The following is an 18,506-nucleotide window of genomic DNA, read 5'->3' on the forward strand; positions in this document are numbered from 1 at the left end:
AGATTAGATATTTCAAAAAAAAAAAATTATAAACTGAATTTTTTTGTAATGGTAATTTTTTTATATGTGTCATTAGGTATAATCAATCGAGCGACCGGATATTCTACTTACATTTATTAAATTCAAATAAAAACTTTAAAGATAATACTTAAAAATTATTAGATGTCTACTATTTTTTTTTAAATTGATATATTTTAAAGCATATGTATAATTAGTTATACATCTGATAATATCCTGAAAGTTATGTTTCCGTTTTTAACAATATGGCCGCCAGTTGTTTAGGGTAATGTGGCGTTCGACAAAACTGAGTGAAATTAATAAAATATTTATAAGTGATGTAAAGATGTATAAAGTCTTCATTATTTTATAGCAGTGTTAAATGACAAAGACCGATTTACGTTTTTATTTCGTGTATAAATTTTGGACACATCGTCTTCTAAATTGAACAGTCAACAAACTTTTGTTTATTTCATTAGAGTGAATTTGTTTGTTTCTCCTGGTAATATTTGATTATGAACCATCCATACGTGTCTTGAAGTAGTGGACTAAGGACTGACGTGGACACAATAGGTAATTGTTGCTTATTTTTTCAGAAGCGAGTAAATTTACAACTAGTCGCCATTGTTTGACAGACAACGAATAATCATCACAAAATAATGATCAAAGCATACTGGTTATTACCTATCCTGTATGTGTTATTAATTATTTTATCTTATTCCTCATAATAGTATGTAATATGTATTCTATCGGTCAATTGTATATCTTTAACTGCACTTTACGTGTAGTTTAGCAATATGCAGTTTTCTTTCAGGACGTTTCACTGATATTGTATGCAATTCTGTAGTCATAGGTTAATTAGAAATCTAAATAGTTGTTTTTATAATTAATGAAAGATTTTTAGTTTATCTCAGATTATTGTTTCTGATTGTTTTCGGCTGTGTTCTTGGGAAAGCCTTGTTCAAATTATCCTATCTGTGACAGATTCTAATTCTTTAAATTTAATAATTGTATTTAATCTTTACCTTTACCTTGTTTAATTTTGGTTATTATAGAAATTGAATGTACATGTAATAAATTTTTATAGCAGGGCTTGTTTATTGCATGTAAATGACATACTGAACTGAATGTGAGATACTCATGTGCAATCAAGATATCAAAGGATTATTATTTACAAAATTTGAAGTTGTACGAGTTACAAAAAATATTATTTGGCTCTTTGAAATGTTAGTATGAGAAAAGTCTTACCAGATTCATAAATAATGTTTAGAATAATCATAATTCAAATTATATTAGCTATTAGTGTACTTTAAGGTAGAATTATTAAATTTTTTTCTGATGAGGTTAGTCAACTGTATAGTAATTCTATATAGTAAATAACCTTATGATAGTTTTATGATAAAATCATTAATTACAACATATTCAGTAGGTATTGTCAGTTGTGTCATCAGTATGTAAAATGAACTTTAGAAAGTTTTTAGATTGCCTGCTATCCTCATTTGATATCTTTCATTACAGCAATCATTTATCTTTTCTCAGACCTCAATTTGTAATTTCAAACTTAAAAGCATTTAACTTCATTTAAGCATAAATATTTGGTGCCATGTCACAGATCCATTATTACTGTTTTTTTTTTATAATTTTTAAGATATAGGGGAAAATAGTATTTTAATCTTGTAGCTTGTATAGCTAGTAGGGAGGAAACATCTACGAAAGGAAAATGATACTTAAATAAATTCAAGAAAAACATTTAGCAGAATGTCCCATTAAACCCTATAGTGAAACTTTGAAAGTAAAATAAATCTGAATTTTTTTAAACATTTTGTATTCTTTTACAGGTTATGGCAAACTTGAATTTCCAGCAAGCGCCTAGAAGCTTAGCGAGCGGCGGTGTGGGCGGTCGTGTAAGCTCAGGGCTCGTAGGAGGTGTGTCAGGACATGTAACGCCAACGTTCGGGGGCGCCCTGTCCCCGGGACGGGGTTCCACGGCAATGCCTGGTGGCGCCCCAGCTGCTATGGCCTCGAGAACTACTCTTTTTGGTCAGCGAGCATTCGCGGACAGAAGGGTGCCCATGCCGACGACACTGTCACAGCAACCCAACTCAAATTCCATGGTAAGAACTGTTTTTAATGTTATAAGTTATACCTCTATTAATTTTTAGGGGGTTTCTGTTTAATATCAAATACTCTTTTCCTTAATGTTTGCTCCATTAAAATTATTAAATTATCTCATGCATACTTGTTTGTTACTCCGATTTAATTACTATTACATTACACCCTTATAATGTTAGTAGTATTGTTCATTGCTGAATGCAATCTGTGTCTTATCGCTAAAGCAAACTCTTCCAGACAACCTTAGAGTAGAGGAGAAAAGGAAAATGCCATAGCTATTTTGCATGAAAAGTATTTAAAAAAATATTGCGTACTGTTTAGATAACATCCCTATAATTTCCTGAATATCCTTATGAGCAGTTACTTTTGAGTGTTTCTTAAAAATTTCAATGTGTAATATGTAGGTTAGTTGAAATTTACTTTTAAGTAGGTACAGTTATTATTATTCCTTTGATACAAATCTGGAAATTTGTTAGGTATTCATGATGTCTTTTAGTTTTCAGTTTCCGTTTACATTCTAATTTATTTAAAAAAAAAAAAACAGACTTATTAAAGTTAGTATTGTTTAGATTTAAATAACATAGCTATCGATTTTATGATAGAATCTGATTAGAATGGATATAATTATATTAATCATAGCAATAGCTACTAAGGCCAATTGTTATTTTTACTTAGGACTTAACAATTCTATTCTAATTAAAATACATATAAATGTAGTCTAATTCTTTTGTTTAATTTTATTGCTGTAATGCATTTTGTGTAACATGTCATGGTCTAATACTACTGGAATTAATTTTCCAAACTGTTCATCATTCATAATTAAAAATTGTTTACAGTATTGTGTGTGAATAACAGTGCATTTATAAGGTAGACAAAGAAATTCATGTCAATTGAAAAATATAGCTATTATTAATATACTGCTAGAGACAGCAGTTTTATGCAAGTTCGATTAAATTACTCATTGTAATATGAGAAAGAGTGTTCACGTTCATTACAGCAGTGTTTGACGGTATATTTTATCTTAAGGTATACCTATAAGTATTGTGAATCAACTCTGTTCGGATTGTTTCCGCATACCTGTATATACAAGTGTTGATAATTTTGCGTGGTCTTCATTTTACGCAATGCCAAAGACATTGATAAAGGTAGGTGCCACAAGTGCTCTAATTTATATCACTGCTAAACTACGTGATGTTTCAAACGCGGTTTATTGATAAACCCCTGTGCATTGAACATTTTCGTAAATGCCATCTGCAATAGTTTGTTAATTCTTTACGCTTTTTACGATATATTAGGAACTTTGAATTGAAATATAGTCGAAGTCAATTAGGCACCATAAATCATACCATAATTATTCACATTCACACACGTGTCATTAAAATGGTTTACTATGGACGAAAATATCCATTGTAAAACATTTTGATGACTTTTTAAATCTAATTTGATGACTCTATTTAAATCGAAGCCTTAAAATTAAACTTTTCGTGTTTTTTGCACATGTTTCAATTTGTTTTTAACATATTACGCGAAACGATTGCATGTACAGTATAGTACAAATAAATGTGGGTAATAATAAACATCAAATATGTAGGTACTATTTTTTCTATAAATATTTCTAAATTAGTCTCTTACAGCTAAATATTGTTATTACAGTCGAGTATGGGTAACCTATCTCGGTTCAACGCCGGCAGCAATTACCATTCTGTGTTCGGCGAGGGCGGGGATACATCGACGCCACCACTATTAGACCTAAGCGAGTTCCCATCGTTGACGGCGCGCGGCGCAGGAGACCAGGCGCCTGCCGCCGCGCCGCCGCCCCCTGGCTCTAAACCTTACGGTACACTCTTGTTCTTATTTATCAATTCTTATACGACTAAATGGCAAACATGCTGATAGTCCACTTGATAGTATGAGTGGAGGGAATTGCTTGTAGAGGGAAATGGCAGCCCATTGCTGCAAATATAACCTGTCAGGTCTTATATATCGTTTTCCACTTGGTCCTTTCTGGAAACCCCGTGCTTTTATCTCAATGGGTCAACTGAACTGACTTCCTCATTTACCATCATTTATTGGTTCATCACCAGCGTATATCAATAGTACAAGTGGGGTCACCATATTCTGCTGTCAACAGTCCACTTGATGGGCCATCAATGGTACATTGTTGCCTATAGATCTGAAACCCTGATTTTGATACCCCTTATGTATTACTATTTGTGCTAAGATAATATTCTTTATGAAATTATAATGTAGAAATATAATATGTCATCACACTTTCTTAATCCTAGGATGTCTTAAGACGCGACTAAATGTACAAAGCCCAATATACCATTGTATAAGAAGGATAAATAAAATAATTCAAAATAAAATGCTATTTAGGATTTTTTTAAAATATTGCTATTATAATTTTGCTTGCATATTTAGTAAATGTTTACACAGTGAATCAACATACTTATGTTATTATCATTCATATCATATCAGTATGCTTAATACAAGTTAACTTTTTGTCTATCCTGTAGGGGCGTGTGTATATAAAATAAAATTGTTAACATATTATCAATACAATCAGGTGATGTTATCGACTTTTATTATATACATAACGACGATTATGTATACCGAATATAGAATACCGAATGTTTATTATGCGCACTTGTTTATATATAAATTTGTTTATAGATAAATCTATATAAAATTATTTTCGGCGTAATTCTTATTGGAAAATATGCTTTGCGAGTATTATTGCTATTATTTTACCAATAATTAAATATAAATATTGTTTATTGTCGTAATAGGCCATTGCTTACTAAGTAAGGTATAGATTAAAATTCACATAAATGTTATTTTGATCTAAAGATGAAAAATTATAAAGGATTAAATTCTATGCTCTATGAAAAGACGTTTAATAGAACAAACCAAAATACACCAGTACTAGATAAGGAAACCTATAAATACAATCCTATACCAGTGCAATTGACCGACATGGTAATAAGGGGAAAATGTTCTCCTTTAATGGGTAACGGCCCAGGCATAAGTGGGACAATGGTAACAAAGTTGTTATTTTGTAGGTATATAATAGTTACAAAGTCTACTACGATAATAATAGTAAGTAATTAACTATTATTTGGAAGTAAAATTATATACAATTTATTATACAATTATAATTTATTTTTTTTATAAATCAAGAATAAATCAAGAAATTTATAAATGAATAAATATTGTTAAAAGTATAATGATGTAAGATATCTATCTATAGATATGTTTTCGTTGTCTCAGGTATAAGAGAGAAAACGATAACGAAATGTCTGTCACTAATTTATTTGCTGTTTGCTTGTAGTGTTTTTTTTTTATGAATGGTAATGACCTGTCTGCGCTAACGGTATACGCTGGCGTGGCACCAGTGAGGGATGATAGATGAGAATGAAAAGGCAAGTCAGTTACTCTATCGTGACGAATTCACTTGGAACTGAGCACGATATTTTTCAAGGGGAACTGCGAAGAGGTCGACTTGATAGGATATATTCCTAGCAATGTGTCTACTAATTCACATTATTACCAAACCTCACCTTCTCTGACTCCGACATTGTAATGTGTAGTTTATGTATTAAACAATCGATTGTTGGTGTATTTGTAGTGGGTATGGTGAAGCAGCCAACATCCGAGCAGTCGGAGTTCACGATGTCGTCAGAAGACTTCCCGGCGCTGCCCGGCACGTCGAGTACGGGTGCGAGCGCGGCGGCAGGTGCTGGCGCGGCGGCGGGCGGCGCGGGCGCGGGCGCGGGCGGCGCGGCCGCGGCCGGCGTGACCACACAGGCCGGCCCGCCCCCCGCCTCGCACGCACACCCCTCGCACGCCGCTCTCGCCGCCGACTACACCAACCACAGCACGGACAAACCTAGAAAGGGCATACAGACCTCGCCTGATGGTGAGTAGTTTTTATCATTTTTATGGAGCTGTCGACGACAGTAGAATTTTTGGCTTTTAAAAAGCTTATGTTGTTTTAAGAGCTTATTTTGTAAGTTTAACTGTGATTCATGTTTATTGCGAGAGACAGAGATAAAAAATGATGCTATAATTAAAATATCTAAAATCCTATCAGTCAGTCAACATCTACTATGTAGTTTTAGATAGGTTAGTTTAAGAATGTACATACAATACTGAACCGAAATTGATCTATTTTTTATTTTATATTTATCAATACAATATATACAGTGGAATAAATTTCAATTATTTTAAATAATATCAATCAACTGCTGATTACTTATGTTCTGACATTTATCTAGTAAAAAAAATTTAAGAGTTTTGTTCCTTTGGTCAAACTGTATATAATTGAGTAAATTCGATTTCTTTTAACGAATTAATTCTTTTAACGAAAAGGCCGCTCATTGTTTTCTCAGTATAATCTTTTCTTGTAATTGTTTATACATTTATAATAAGTTTATTACTGTAATCTTTTGTGGAAAACAATAAAAAATATCTATCTATCTACAATAAAGTTTCCTTATTTTATTATTAACTATTGATATTTTTAGACATTAAACATAAAATTGGGTTGTGAAAAAATTTCCCAGTGAATGGAAAATTTTAAATCTAAGATCTCTAATTATAAGAATGATAAATTCAGAAAATAATAACAAAAAGCAGGCATTATACAGCATAGAAAATTTATATAAATATTAAGTTTTTTTTTAACATTTAATACATATACATTTTTAAGGTCACTTAAAAATATTGAAGAATAAACATTTATTTATTTTTAAATAAATATTCTTCAATTAGAATTTCCTAGTAAATTGAAGGATAATACATGAATCATTCAAGTGAATTAACATGTTATGTGACAGTTCACATTCTAATAATAATGAGTAGCAAGTATTTACTATTAGAATAAGTGTAATTAAAAATCCGCTCATAATACGCTTTTTTAATTTAACATTGTATATCACGATATTATACAATTCTACAGTTGCTTTTAATAGGAGAGAAAAATATATGCAATTATATGGAAATACTTATAAATTTCCACACATGTACACAATATTATCGTGTATAATTAAAGCATCTCCATATTAATTACATACATTTTTCTCTTCTATTATACAGTGAAATCAAAATCGTTAGCAGTATGTAAAATTAATAATCGACCTATGCTGTAGAACATGATGATGATAATACTGCCGTTAATTGTTTACTGCTGAACATAGCGGCTCCCCTTGGGTAGTGGGTAGTTTGCTTTTTTTTTTGATAGGTGAAAATAGAATGCCTGTACTAATGGTATACGCTGGAGGGCCACCAGCGAACGGTGCTCGATGAGAATGAAAACAGGCCAGTTAGTCCATCATGATGAATTCCTCAGGAATTAACCATGATAGTATCCAGGGGGAACCGTGTGGAGGTCGACCTGGTTAGGCATATTGCTAGCAATGAGATTCTTAGTCTCCATTAGTAATAATCCCTTTCCCCCCAGTGGGTAGTAGTACCAGTATGCTGTAGAACATATTTGGATTGAAATTTTTTAAATAAAAATTTTAAAATGACAAAAGCCAATTCTCCCATACTAACTCCATAGATGAACGCACCATTCTAGTATGTGAAGCTAAAAACTTTTGTAAACTTAAAAATATTCTGTTTAGCTGGTATACCTTTAAACGGTGCTAACGATTTTCATTTTACAGTAAAATTTATGATATCATTCCTGCTACGGAAAATTATAAAATCGCCCAATGTCCTGCTCGAGCGTACATCATAACGATCTCCGATGCTCCGAGCATATGAATCTATATAAATATAACTTGTTTTTATATTATTAATGAATCGAGGATTACTTTTTTTCTTGTTGTATCTTGTTAAATTTAGCGTTTTTAAATCGAGTCACTATAATTTATAAGAATACAACAAGTTGTTCTCAATTTTATTAAATATTAATAACAATTTATTTAGTACAATTGGATCTCTGTTGCTGTAATGCTAAAAGAATAATTTTGTGTACGTAATAAAAAGCGCAAATTAGGCTATATATCAGTATAATTAAAATCATGGAAATGCATGCATAATCATATTTATATATGTTGTTTACTACATTGTAATTTCTCATCTAATATAATAATAAACGAATATCTGACATTTGCTTTTTCTCCCCAAGTTGTCAGTCAAGGAGCACATACGGAATTCTATGGTGTGTATTATAAAAAATGTAGAAAATTTAACAGAATTGAAAATAAATTGCATTTTGAACGTAATTTGATTTTCTATAAACACAACTACATTATGTTATTGAGAACCTCATCCTTACATAAATATAATATAATAATAATCTTTCATTTTAGGACTTTTTAATGTAGGATGTCCAATTTTCATACAAATCGTTTTGCTTATTTAGCTATGAAAACTAAATAAAAAGAAGTAAGATCAAAATATTAAATATTTAAAGAGAAAAAATCTAAGAGGATGTTTAATTGCATTTTGTCATACTTACATTTATCTATGGAAAATCCTTTGGGCCTTGAGAATGGAGTTAGATTTTGGATCTCAAAGAAGCTTTTTAAAATAATGAATATTTTTTTTGTCACATAGAATGTCTCTTGCTATGTTTCATACTTTAATAACCTAAAACATTTATAATAATCTAAATATTAAATTCTCACTGCCAAACATGGGTTTATTCCTATAATTTATTTCGAATTTTATCACAGTTGGCACTTTATTTTTGTATACGTCATTTATAACAAATTACTAGAAACAATCTCATATTTATAAGCAACAATAATGATATGGTACTCTGAATAATATATGTATGTAAATGTAGTTTAATTTTGAGACATATACTTGAAACTGTGCTTTGTTTTTAGGTACAGTAACAAACATACCAGAGACGATGATACCAAACCAGTTTGGTATCGTAGGACTGTTGACCTTTATCCGAGCAGCGGAGTCAGATCCCAGTTTAGTGTCGTTGGCGCTAGGTCAGGATCTGACTGCATTAGGATTGAATTTAAATTCACCGGATAATCTTTATCTCACGTTCGCTGGACCATGGGCGGATACACCTTGCAGGTAAAAATTGTGTTTTATTTTTACACCAGTTCTATTATTATTTTTGTTACTTACCTGAGGGAGACTTTGTACAAAAGTCGTTTGCTTGGGCACCTCTGTCCCATTCATGTTTCTACCGTAACGCAGTTGTGTTTGCATGGCTGTGTTTCGGTTTGAAGGGTGGGATATGGCAGTGAATTTACAGAGTATATTACAGAGGAATAACACCTGAGTCCTCAGGAATGGCAACGCATGGGGGGTATCATGGGCGAAACAGTATTCTCTGTTATGTCCATGGCACTGCTCATGTTTGTAGGCGACGGTTACCACTTTCCATCAGGTGGGCTGTCAGCTTGTTTGCCATTCTAGGTTGCATAACAAAAAACACGTCTTCCTGTTACACCTATCATTGACAAAAAGCTTGTGAACTGACTTTCAGTAGTTATAGTATTAATTTACCTATATTGAGAAAGGCAAAGGAACTAAGCTATACAGTTCTGATTTTCCATAATGGGAAATTACTTTCACTTGTAAAAATTTTGCCTAGCAAAGTTCTTATAATTCTAGTTGAGGTCTGTTGGTACAGACCTCAACTTATTGGTGAGTCTCACCTCATCGCAATATGTTTGTTTCATTATTTATTAATTTATTTTAAAGTTTTAACTTTAGATCAAAGGGAGACTTTGTAGAAAAGTCTTCTGCTAGGATACCTCAGTGTTATTCGAGTTTCTACCGTAAAGCAGTTTTATTCCTACTTGAAGGGTAGGTGGCAATGATGAAATTACAGGGTGCATATAATCTTAACCTTCAGAAATGGCAACGCACGAAGGGTGTTATGGGCGACATATTATGTCCACGGTACTGTTTATGTCTGTAGGCGACAGTTACCACTTTACATCAGGTGGGTCGTCAGCGGGTTTGCCATTATAAGTTGCATAAAAAAAGGTGTCTTTAAAATTCGTAAAAATTGAAACTAAACATTGAAACTACATAAAAACATTAGTGGAATAATGAAAACATTTAAATGTCTCGTACTGACTTTACAGTCAGATGCGCTGTCTACATAGTTTTTTTGTTTGTTTTGTCGACCCATATTTTTTGGGGAAAAAGATCAGTTTCACTGGTAGAAATCATCATCATGATCATCGTCCTTTTGAAAGGATACTGATAATATCTCCCTATAAATATAACTAGAATAGTAAACAAGTCGATGGCTTAATGAAGAGTCTTAACTGTCGTCAATAAACTTTGACATGTTACTGTGACATATAACGTAGATATATAATTTTAACAGACCACAAGACTTGGACTATCACGTGCCTCCCGAATACCTTATAAATGGCTCTATTAGAGAAAAACTGGCACCACTACGACTAAGTCGATATAAAGAAGATCTATTGTTTTACTTGTTCTACTGTTTTGTGGGCGATGTACTACAAATTGCTGCTGCAGCTGAGTTGTGAGTATTCTGTTTTTACAAGAGATCTCACACACTCCTCGGTCTATAAAGAACACAGTTTACACGAATCGTATTGAGTTTCATTCAGTATACCTGCTGTTGATTTTCACCACCGTATAACCCGTCACAAAGTAAAGTTCTATTTAAACCGTCTGGTTGAGTGGCGGTACTCCACCGTGCAGTTTTCAAGGCACTTACTTCCACGCTTTAGAATCAACTTAAAGCAGCAGTATTTCCGAATCGATTCGATATCGTAAACTTGAAAAAAAGAGCATAATCTTTTTTTAAAGGCTGGCAACACACCTGCAATATCTCTGGTGTTGTGAGTGTTCACTTACCATCAGGTGAGCCGCATGCTCGTTTGTTTCCTGTGTTATAAAAGAAAAAGTATAACTCGCCGGGTTTGATAAGCATTTAGAGCAAATAGCGTAATATTAACGGACTATTACAGTTGCAGAGTCAGTGGATGCTGGTGGCTCAGGACTGTTTTTTTTTTGTGCTTGTCTATGGGCGAGGCTTATGTTCAGCAGTGGACAGATAAAGGTTGAGATGATGATGATGACTACAGTTACATTGGTAGAGTATTTATATATATAATCATATACCAAAAAAAAACTTGCACAAATCATCATGATTTTTTTTTTAATACTAATCGGTGTAGTTTGTTTATTTGTTACTTGCAAGCGACCCATTTTGAATTATCTATGGTATTCAAATAAACATTTGAAATCTATCGAGGGTTTGGTAGCAAGGTAAAGGGTTGGGTGTAATATGTCAGTATTAATTGATATACGTGTGAATACGGAAAGGTAGCGTTTTCTCGTACAGGCTTTACTATAATTTGACTATCAGCTGTAATCATAGCGATTAATTTCAGCTGATATAGCTTGCATTACTTACGAACTTGAAATGAAACAGTTATAAATAAACATCAGATGCTTGTCATTCACTGTCCATTCTTTCTTAATTAATAGTCACAACTACTATTACGGGGTCGTTAGCATCAAGTTAGTGGTATAGTACAGTCGACATGACAAGTGCTTTATAACTGTCATATAAAATATCTAGAACATTGTATCGCATTCAGTGAAATCTTTTAAAAGTTAGCAAAGAATAGACAAATATTTACATACTGTTTTCACATTTTATAACATTTAAACGATTTCCATTTAAGATATAACCGCGAGTGGCGATATCATATGGAGGAGAAGGTGTGGATCTCTCAAGCGCCCGGCATGCCAATGGTGGAGAAAACCTCTACCTACGAGCGCGGCACCTACTACTTCTTTGACGCGCATAATTGGCGCAAGGTAATAATAGATCTATCACTTGAATCCTCATATAGTTAATATTTGTGTATGTTATTTACTATAAATGTTATGATTAATTTTGTAAAAACAAGAAGGGTGTGATATTAACAAACTTGTACACTTTCATCGGTGGGCTATACGATAAATATAACGATATGTAATAACTTATAAGTCCTTTAGGAAGTAAACAAAGAGGAACTCTTATATAGTTTGCATTTGTATTAGCATAGTTGGTTAGCCATTCCACTACGTTCGGGAATTCTAAGTTCGTTTCTCAACCTAAGGCTCTTAATTTTTAAATTTATCTTTGAATCATTTAAAAATGATTATCTCACAGTTTCTGCTTTGAAAGACATTCGTCGTTGTAAAAGAAGCAAAGTCAAGGACTTTCTTATATAAAGAAGAAACAAAGCCTACAAACACTTGAAAGGAAGGGGTGGCCTATTCTATGGCGGGACTACACAGCCACTTTGTGTATATCATTTATTAATAGTTAAAGAAAAATTTTGTTCAATCAAATATTGTTGTTATACATTTACAACGATGTCAATAGTTTACGGGCCATAATAATAATAAACATTTACTTTATAAAATATTAATAGTCAAACAATTATTTGTCCACAGGTGGCGAAAGAATTTCACCTAGATTACAGCAAGCTCGAGGGCCGACCGCAGTTGCCGCCGCACGTGCTCACGTAGCGCTCCCGCTGCAACCATTCTCACATACCTATTGTAGTTTTGTTATATAAAAAGTACAAGTTTAAAAAATATTGGTTTTTATTTATTTTTTTAAGTAAAGGGAGACTACAAAAGTCATCTGATTGGGTGGGACCTCCAACTTCTGTTTCTGCCATTAAACAGTTATTTTTGTATGGGTACTAACCTTTCAAACGACCAAAAATAGCTATATACATGTGACAGGACAGTGAAATTACAGGGTATTTAAGCATAACATCTTAGTTCTCAGAAATAGTTTAAGAGCTATAGTAGCGGTCGCCCAGACTTGAGATCTATGGGCGACCGCTACTACTTTCCATCAGGTGGGCCAGTAGCTATTTTTCTATTTGATGTTGCATAAAAAAAGTTGAACTTTGACGCTCATAAAAAACGGGTATCTGATCCTCGTGAAAACCAGCTTACAGCGAGTGTCACTACATTTCAATATTACTTTGTAGCTTTCAATGTATATATAATAGTACAACGGATATGATGCTTGTAGCGCAGCGCGAATTTAAGTATTGTGCCCTTGGGTAAAGGCATCATAGAACAATTATTTGCTCTCAACACATGCATCTGTATAAATACGTGACAAAATATCTGTTTTGCATTTGTCTAGAAATCATTTGACGTTTTTTATACGTCCATCTTTCATAAATACTTCAGATTCTTTAAATTTTTTTCTTAGTGGGTACTGTTTAGTACAGGTTTGGCTTCCGGGCCTAAATTAACGACGCGGTGACGATGTATCGCCGCAGTACACTCCGGCAAAGTGCTCAGTCCTGTAAGGGTATTTTTTTATAATGCTGTAATGGAATTTTGTCTGTCTGGATGATGGGTATACGCTGGCGTGGCACTAGTGAGTGATTATAGACGAGGATAAACGGAGCAGTTCTCAGGTTTAGGTGAAAATGAAATGGTAACCTCACCTGCGCTATCTGTATACATTGGCGGTGCAGTTTTTTTTTTAATTGATGATAACGGAATGGTATCCTCGTCTGCTCTAACGGTATACTCAGCAAGATGGTTTCCAGGGGGAGAGGGCACGTGGAGGTCGATCTGATAAGTAATCTCAGCTTCGCTGTTGGTATTCTGGCGAGATTCCAATGACAGTTGATACAGGTTAGTTGGCGCCTCGTGACGAAATAAACGAGAAAACCACCATAGTTTCGAGGGGAACCCGCGTGGAGGTCAACCCCATTAATGTAATGCGGTTTAAAATACCAATTTTTAGCAATATAACTAAACAATCTCTCCTTTCGAGAGCAACGTGAAAAATAAAGAATCTACGCGGAGACTTCTAAGATTGAAGAATAAGTTATTCAGAGATAGATTTCAGGTTTTTTTAATAGGTGAAAATGAAATAGTGGCTCTGCCTGCTTTATTGGCTTACATTGGTAGGGCACCATTGATGGATGATACGTGAGGATTAAGCAGGTCAGTCGGCCAATCGTGTTGAATTCAACATTAAATCAAACGTGATGGTTTCTGGAGGAATTCGCGCGAAGATCGACATAATATATTGCTAGGAATAATGGTGTTGCTAATCCCCATTACTAATAATTTCCTTTCGCCTCATTTACTGTGCATTGTAGTATACTGCGGATGATAATAATAAAATTAAAAAATAAATAATAGGTATGTAAGGGAGGTTAAATAAATAATGCGGTTAATTAGGTACTAGTTTTTATATTTTCATCGAGCAAAATATCTCTTCCATCAGTCATCACCTTTCGTATATTTAGTCACATGTAAATATGGGCTTTAAACATTCTGATAACTTATTTCATAAAAAGAAAAGGTTCTATTAATGTCCTAAAAATAATAGTTATCAGAATTTTAACTATAATTATTAATTAAAATGCACTTTTACATGTGGCTAAAAAAATTACTCACAATTTTGATTTTATTATTACAAAATTGATATGATGACAATACAATTGAACATATAAGTATATTAGTTAATAAAGTAGCATGCTGTCATACTCTTATTACATTAGTATTAAATGGAGTAACTTAAAATAATTAGATTTAATAGTTTGTAGGCTTCCTATGTTATATTGTAGAAATGAACATGGCAAAGTGCAAGTATCAATAAGGAAGCAAATGGCCATTCAGGTGGTCTAAATATAGATTCCATTTCATAGGTTTTCCTCTGAATCACGATCTTACTCATGAGGTAATTTTTAATTACTTATATCAAATAATAAATACATTGTTTTGAATCTCAGTCTAAATCTTCAGTGCTAACGGAAGGGGCTGCATTTTCTTCAGGTTCTGATGTAGCTGTAGATGGTTCAGAATCATCACCACCTCCAGGCACCCACAAGCCAGAGTCTATACATCGCTTCATGTAGTAAATTGCTTCTTGTTCAGGCATCTTAGCAATGGTAGCCTGTAGTAATGGGATGTCCTTCTTTTCAAAACATTCTTTCAGTTCCTGTATGTGACATAAGTTTCATAGATTAGAATTATAATATTTCATATATTACAATCATAGTGTGCATTGAAATATAGTGTACTCAAACCCCAAAGCATGACAACTAAGTATTTTAAGAAAGGCTGTATACAGCTAGAATATACAAAAAATACTGATTTATATTTTGATAGGAGTGAAACAGCAACAAATGTGTTGTAATGACTTTGTTTTATTATTTTTATGTTGTAGGACATGAAATTCTGTTGTTGCAAAAATATAAGTACAACCAATAAACATATGGCACCAAAAAGAAAGAAATCTGAATGATATAAAGATGACAAAGAACCAAGCTGCCTATAGAAGTTACATTATGCAAGATATTCTGATTATTACTCAAAAATATTTCTCTTTCTCCTTGTATTCTTCTACATTCTATTTGAGTCTCATAACATCTTCTGCAATGGTACTGTTTTTAAATAAGAACAATATTACAACTTTTGAGGTAAACAAATTCCTTCTTAGTTATTTTCAATAATATGTAGTGATAAAACAATTAAGTATGGATATTGAAAATTGTAGGTATATTTATAAAACTTACAGGTGGAAGTTCTTCCATAACCTCAAGTGGATCTAGGCCACCTGGTCCAAGTCTTGCCTTTCTTTCTTCTTCCTCAGCTTCACGGACAGCTTCCTGTATCTTTTCTGCAGCCCGTTTTCTGATCCTTGCCTTGAATTGCTCTAGTTCATCATCAAATGAATCTTTATATGTCTTTTCAGCTTCTTGAATCCTGTAATGCATTAATTTGTTATAATTTAGCATTTATTTGAAATTTAAGAAAATAGAAGAAAAATGAGCAATCACAGTCCTGACAGAGAAAATGTCTATTTATTATAGGTGGTGCAAATCCATCTGCTATATTTTTTTAATTTCATAATAAACATCTGAATATGATTTTTATATTTAAACAGTATTGAGGTTGTTTCTGGGACACCATTACTTTAAACCTATTTCTTTAAATTAAAGTTTTAATTTTCATTTGATACATACCACATATTTTTCAATTTATAGAAATGCTGTTGTAGAATCTTATTGTACATAATTTATATAAAATGTAATCTTTATTCAAACAGGAAGTTCTTTGAAATTGTAATTTTTTATGACTCTACTGCTATAATTATAAAATACATAATTTGATTACTTGCCTGTTAAAGAATGAACCAATGCAAGCTCTGGGGTCCACATCTAGTTGCTTAGAAAGTTCCAGCATATACTGCATACAGATCACTTGATGGGACACATGGGCCATCAAATCATGTTTCTGTTGATAAATTATGATACAAATTAATATCTCAGAGACTGTACAAGTCATCTATATAGGTACCTATGTTCTTCTTGTGTTTATGCTATAAAGCAGCTTTGCTGACATGGTTGTTTGGGTTTGAAAGGATATTCCTTCAAAGTGTCATTGTCATATGATAGTGAAATTATAGGGTACAGAGGAAAAATAGCATAAACACATGAAGGGTACCTTGGATATCATAGAATAATGTGTAATATTGCTGTTTATTTTTCCTCAAGTGGGCTGTCAGTTTATTTGCAATCGGAATTCAAAAAATGAGTTCAAATTTAATAATGATATTACCAAAATACTTAATTGGTTGGTGGTATTTGGTTAAATCATCTACTTTAAAAAATAATATAATTAGAAATTTCTTATGTGAAGATGGTTAAAAATCAGTAAAAGTACAGCTGATAACCTGATTAGTTTAAAATTTGTTAGAGAAATATAATATTTTTATATTGCATAAGCAAAAAAATAAAAAAAAAAAAACAGAAAAAAAATAAAGTACCATATTCTATTGTGTTTACATAAAACACATCTACATTTTGCTAAGAAGTTAGAAAATCAATATGGCATTAGGTGAGTCTAACATAAAATTATCTTCATTCATGATTATGAACTTTTGGACTTGACCACAACTGTCCATATTGTCTCTGTTTACATGTAGGATGGTGTGGTCACATATCATGCTATTATAATAATTATATAAAAAAAATTTACCTCTTCCATTTCTAAGTTAATACACCATATTACAAGATAGTTAGCTGTTTCCTCACAGACTAAGTGATTATGCTCTTGTAAAAATTTTTTAGAGTCCTCATATTTTCTCAACATGCCATATTGTTTTAATAGTTTTTCATTCTCTTTAATAAACTTCTTCATTTTAGCCTCTTTTTCTTCTTCGCTTAAGTCTTCATCTTTGGGCCTGGCAGGTTTTGTGTTTATAACTGTTTTTGTGAAACCTGGTTCACTTATTGTATCTACGTTCCAGGGTGTTAGCTTCTCCTTCTTTTTCAAGTCATCTTCTTTCTTTTTAATTTCTTTTTCCTCCTTTTCTAGTTGAGCCAATTCCTTCTTCAGAGTATCTAAGTTGGGTCCTTCAGCATTTTCAGATATTTTCCTTCTAATTTCTGCCAATTTTCTAATGTTTTCAGACTTTCTTTGTTCATGTTCTTGTTTCTCTCGGCGGCGCTCCTCCATGCGCTCCACACGGGCCTGGTGTCGCCACCTAAATAACGATGGGGTATCGATATTCGGGTGGGTCTCGTCTTCATCATCAGAAATCTGAAATAGGTTATTTTTAGAAATATAGTAGAATAAATTAGACAATTTGTCATTATATTAATAAAATTAAATACACATTAAAATTTTAAGTAATAGTAAATAATAACATAAAGTAAATGTAATTTCAAATTACAACCAACCTCAATATCTTTCCACTTGCTATAGTCCACCATTGTTTGTAATTAAATCTCTCTGAATATATTTCTAGCAATAATTTTGCACTGTTTTAGTTCTATATGTAGTTGATAAGTAACCGTTTTGTTTATTCTTTAACTTTCGGAACCTAGAATATTCTTTTAGTGAATTGAAAAAATAAGAATGAAAGATTTCGCTTCGCTTCTTATGAGGAAAAATGACAAATTTGACAATGACATTATTTGTCTGACATTGTCAGTGAGAGTGCGACTGTTAATATTACCAGTTGAAATTTTTATTTTCCTCCGACAGTATTTATCCAAATAAAATTTTATTCATTTTTTATATTTGACTAAGTAAGTGCTAAGTAATGAATGACAAAGAAAATAATGTTTACAAACGCCAACGATTTTGTCCAACGATTCCATTTCTCTAAACATATTTCATGATAAAATTTTACCCAGAATGCGAAAACCCTCAATCTGGCAATGCTGATAGTCGCAATAATATATCAGGTCGGCCTCCACGCGGTTCCCCGTGGAAATCATCGTGGTTAATCTTTGTCGAATTCTTCATAAGACTGACCTGTCTTCATCTATCACTGGTGTCTCGCCAGCGTATACCGATAGCGTAGGCGGAGTCATTATTCCATTTTTACACATTAAAAAAAATATATATATACAAATTACCATAAATGCACAAGT

General features: G+C 32.7%; 2 protein-coding genes across 3 annotated transcripts; one reads left to right on the forward strand and one right to left on the reverse strand.

Annotated features, from left to right (window-relative positions):
• Positions 1-64: 64 nt before the first annotated feature.
• Positions 65-12,674, forward strand: LOC113520248 (regulator of gene activity). 2 transcript variants are annotated; one of them, XM_052898041.1, is made up of 9 exons: positions 65-570; positions 1,836-2,111; positions 3,763-3,946; positions 5,738-6,028; positions 8,246-8,278; positions 8,952-9,156; positions 10,430-10,594; positions 11,769-11,904; positions 12,529-12,674. In XM_052898041.1, the coding sequence occupies exons 2-9, from the start codon at positions 1,839-1,841 to the stop codon at positions 12,601-12,603; spliced, it is 1,362 nt and encodes a 453-aa protein (XP_052754001.1). In that variant the 5' UTR covers positions 65-570; positions 1,836-1,838; the 3' UTR covers positions 12,604-12,674. The 2 variants fall into 2 exon arrangements, with proteins under 2 accessions (XP_052754001.1, XP_052754002.1); XM_052898042.1 differs by lacking the exon at positions 8,246-8,278.
• A 1,620-nt stretch (positions 12,675-14,294) lies between these two features.
• On the reverse strand, positions 14,295-18,030 carry LOC113520287 (hsp90 co-chaperone Cdc37). The gene is made up of 5 exons (XM_026905570.3): positions 17,808-18,030; positions 17,104-17,667; positions 16,244-16,359; positions 15,639-15,828; positions 14,295-15,061 (listed from the first exon to the last, which is right to left on the reverse strand). The coding sequence occupies exons 1-5, from the start codon at positions 17,838-17,840 to the stop codon at positions 14,849-14,851; spliced, it is 1,116 nt and encodes a 371-aa protein (XP_026761371.2). The 5' UTR covers positions 17,841-18,030; the 3' UTR covers positions 14,295-14,848.
• Positions 18,031-18,506: the final 476 nt, after the last annotated feature.

The sequence above is a fragment of the Galleria mellonella genome, unplaced genomic scaffold (genome assembly GCF_026898425.1).
Source record: "Galleria mellonella isolate WM207_F2 unplaced genomic scaffold, CSIRO_AGI_GalMel_v1 utg40, whole genome shotgun sequence".
NCBI classification, from domain to species: Eukaryota; Metazoa; Arthropoda; class Insecta; order Lepidoptera; family Pyralidae; genus Galleria; species Galleria mellonella.

Coding starts and splice junctions, on each gene's coding strand:
- LOC113520248 (XM_052898041.1), top strand. CDS start 1,839: ATGGCAAACTTGAATTTCCAGCAAGCGCCTAGAAGCTTAGCGAGCGGC. Junction 2,112..3,762: donor AACCCAACTCAAATTCCATG/GTAAGAACTGTT, acceptor TTGTTATTACAG/TCGAGTATGGGTAACCTATC. Junction 11,905..12,528: donor ACGCGCATAATTGGCGCAAG/GTAATAATAGAT, acceptor ATTTGTCCACAG/GTGGCGAAAGAATTTCACCT.
- LOC113520287 (XM_026905570.3), bottom strand. CDS start 17,840: ATGGTGGACTATAGCAAGTGGAAAGATATTGAG. Junction 17,668..17,807: donor GCAAGTGGAAAGATATTGAG/GTTGGTTGTAAT, acceptor AACCTATTTCAG/ATTTCTGATGATGAAGACGA. Junction 15,062..15,638: donor TTATGGAAGAACTTCCACCT/GTAAGTTTTATA, acceptor TGTCACATACAG/GAACTGAAAGAATGTTTTGA.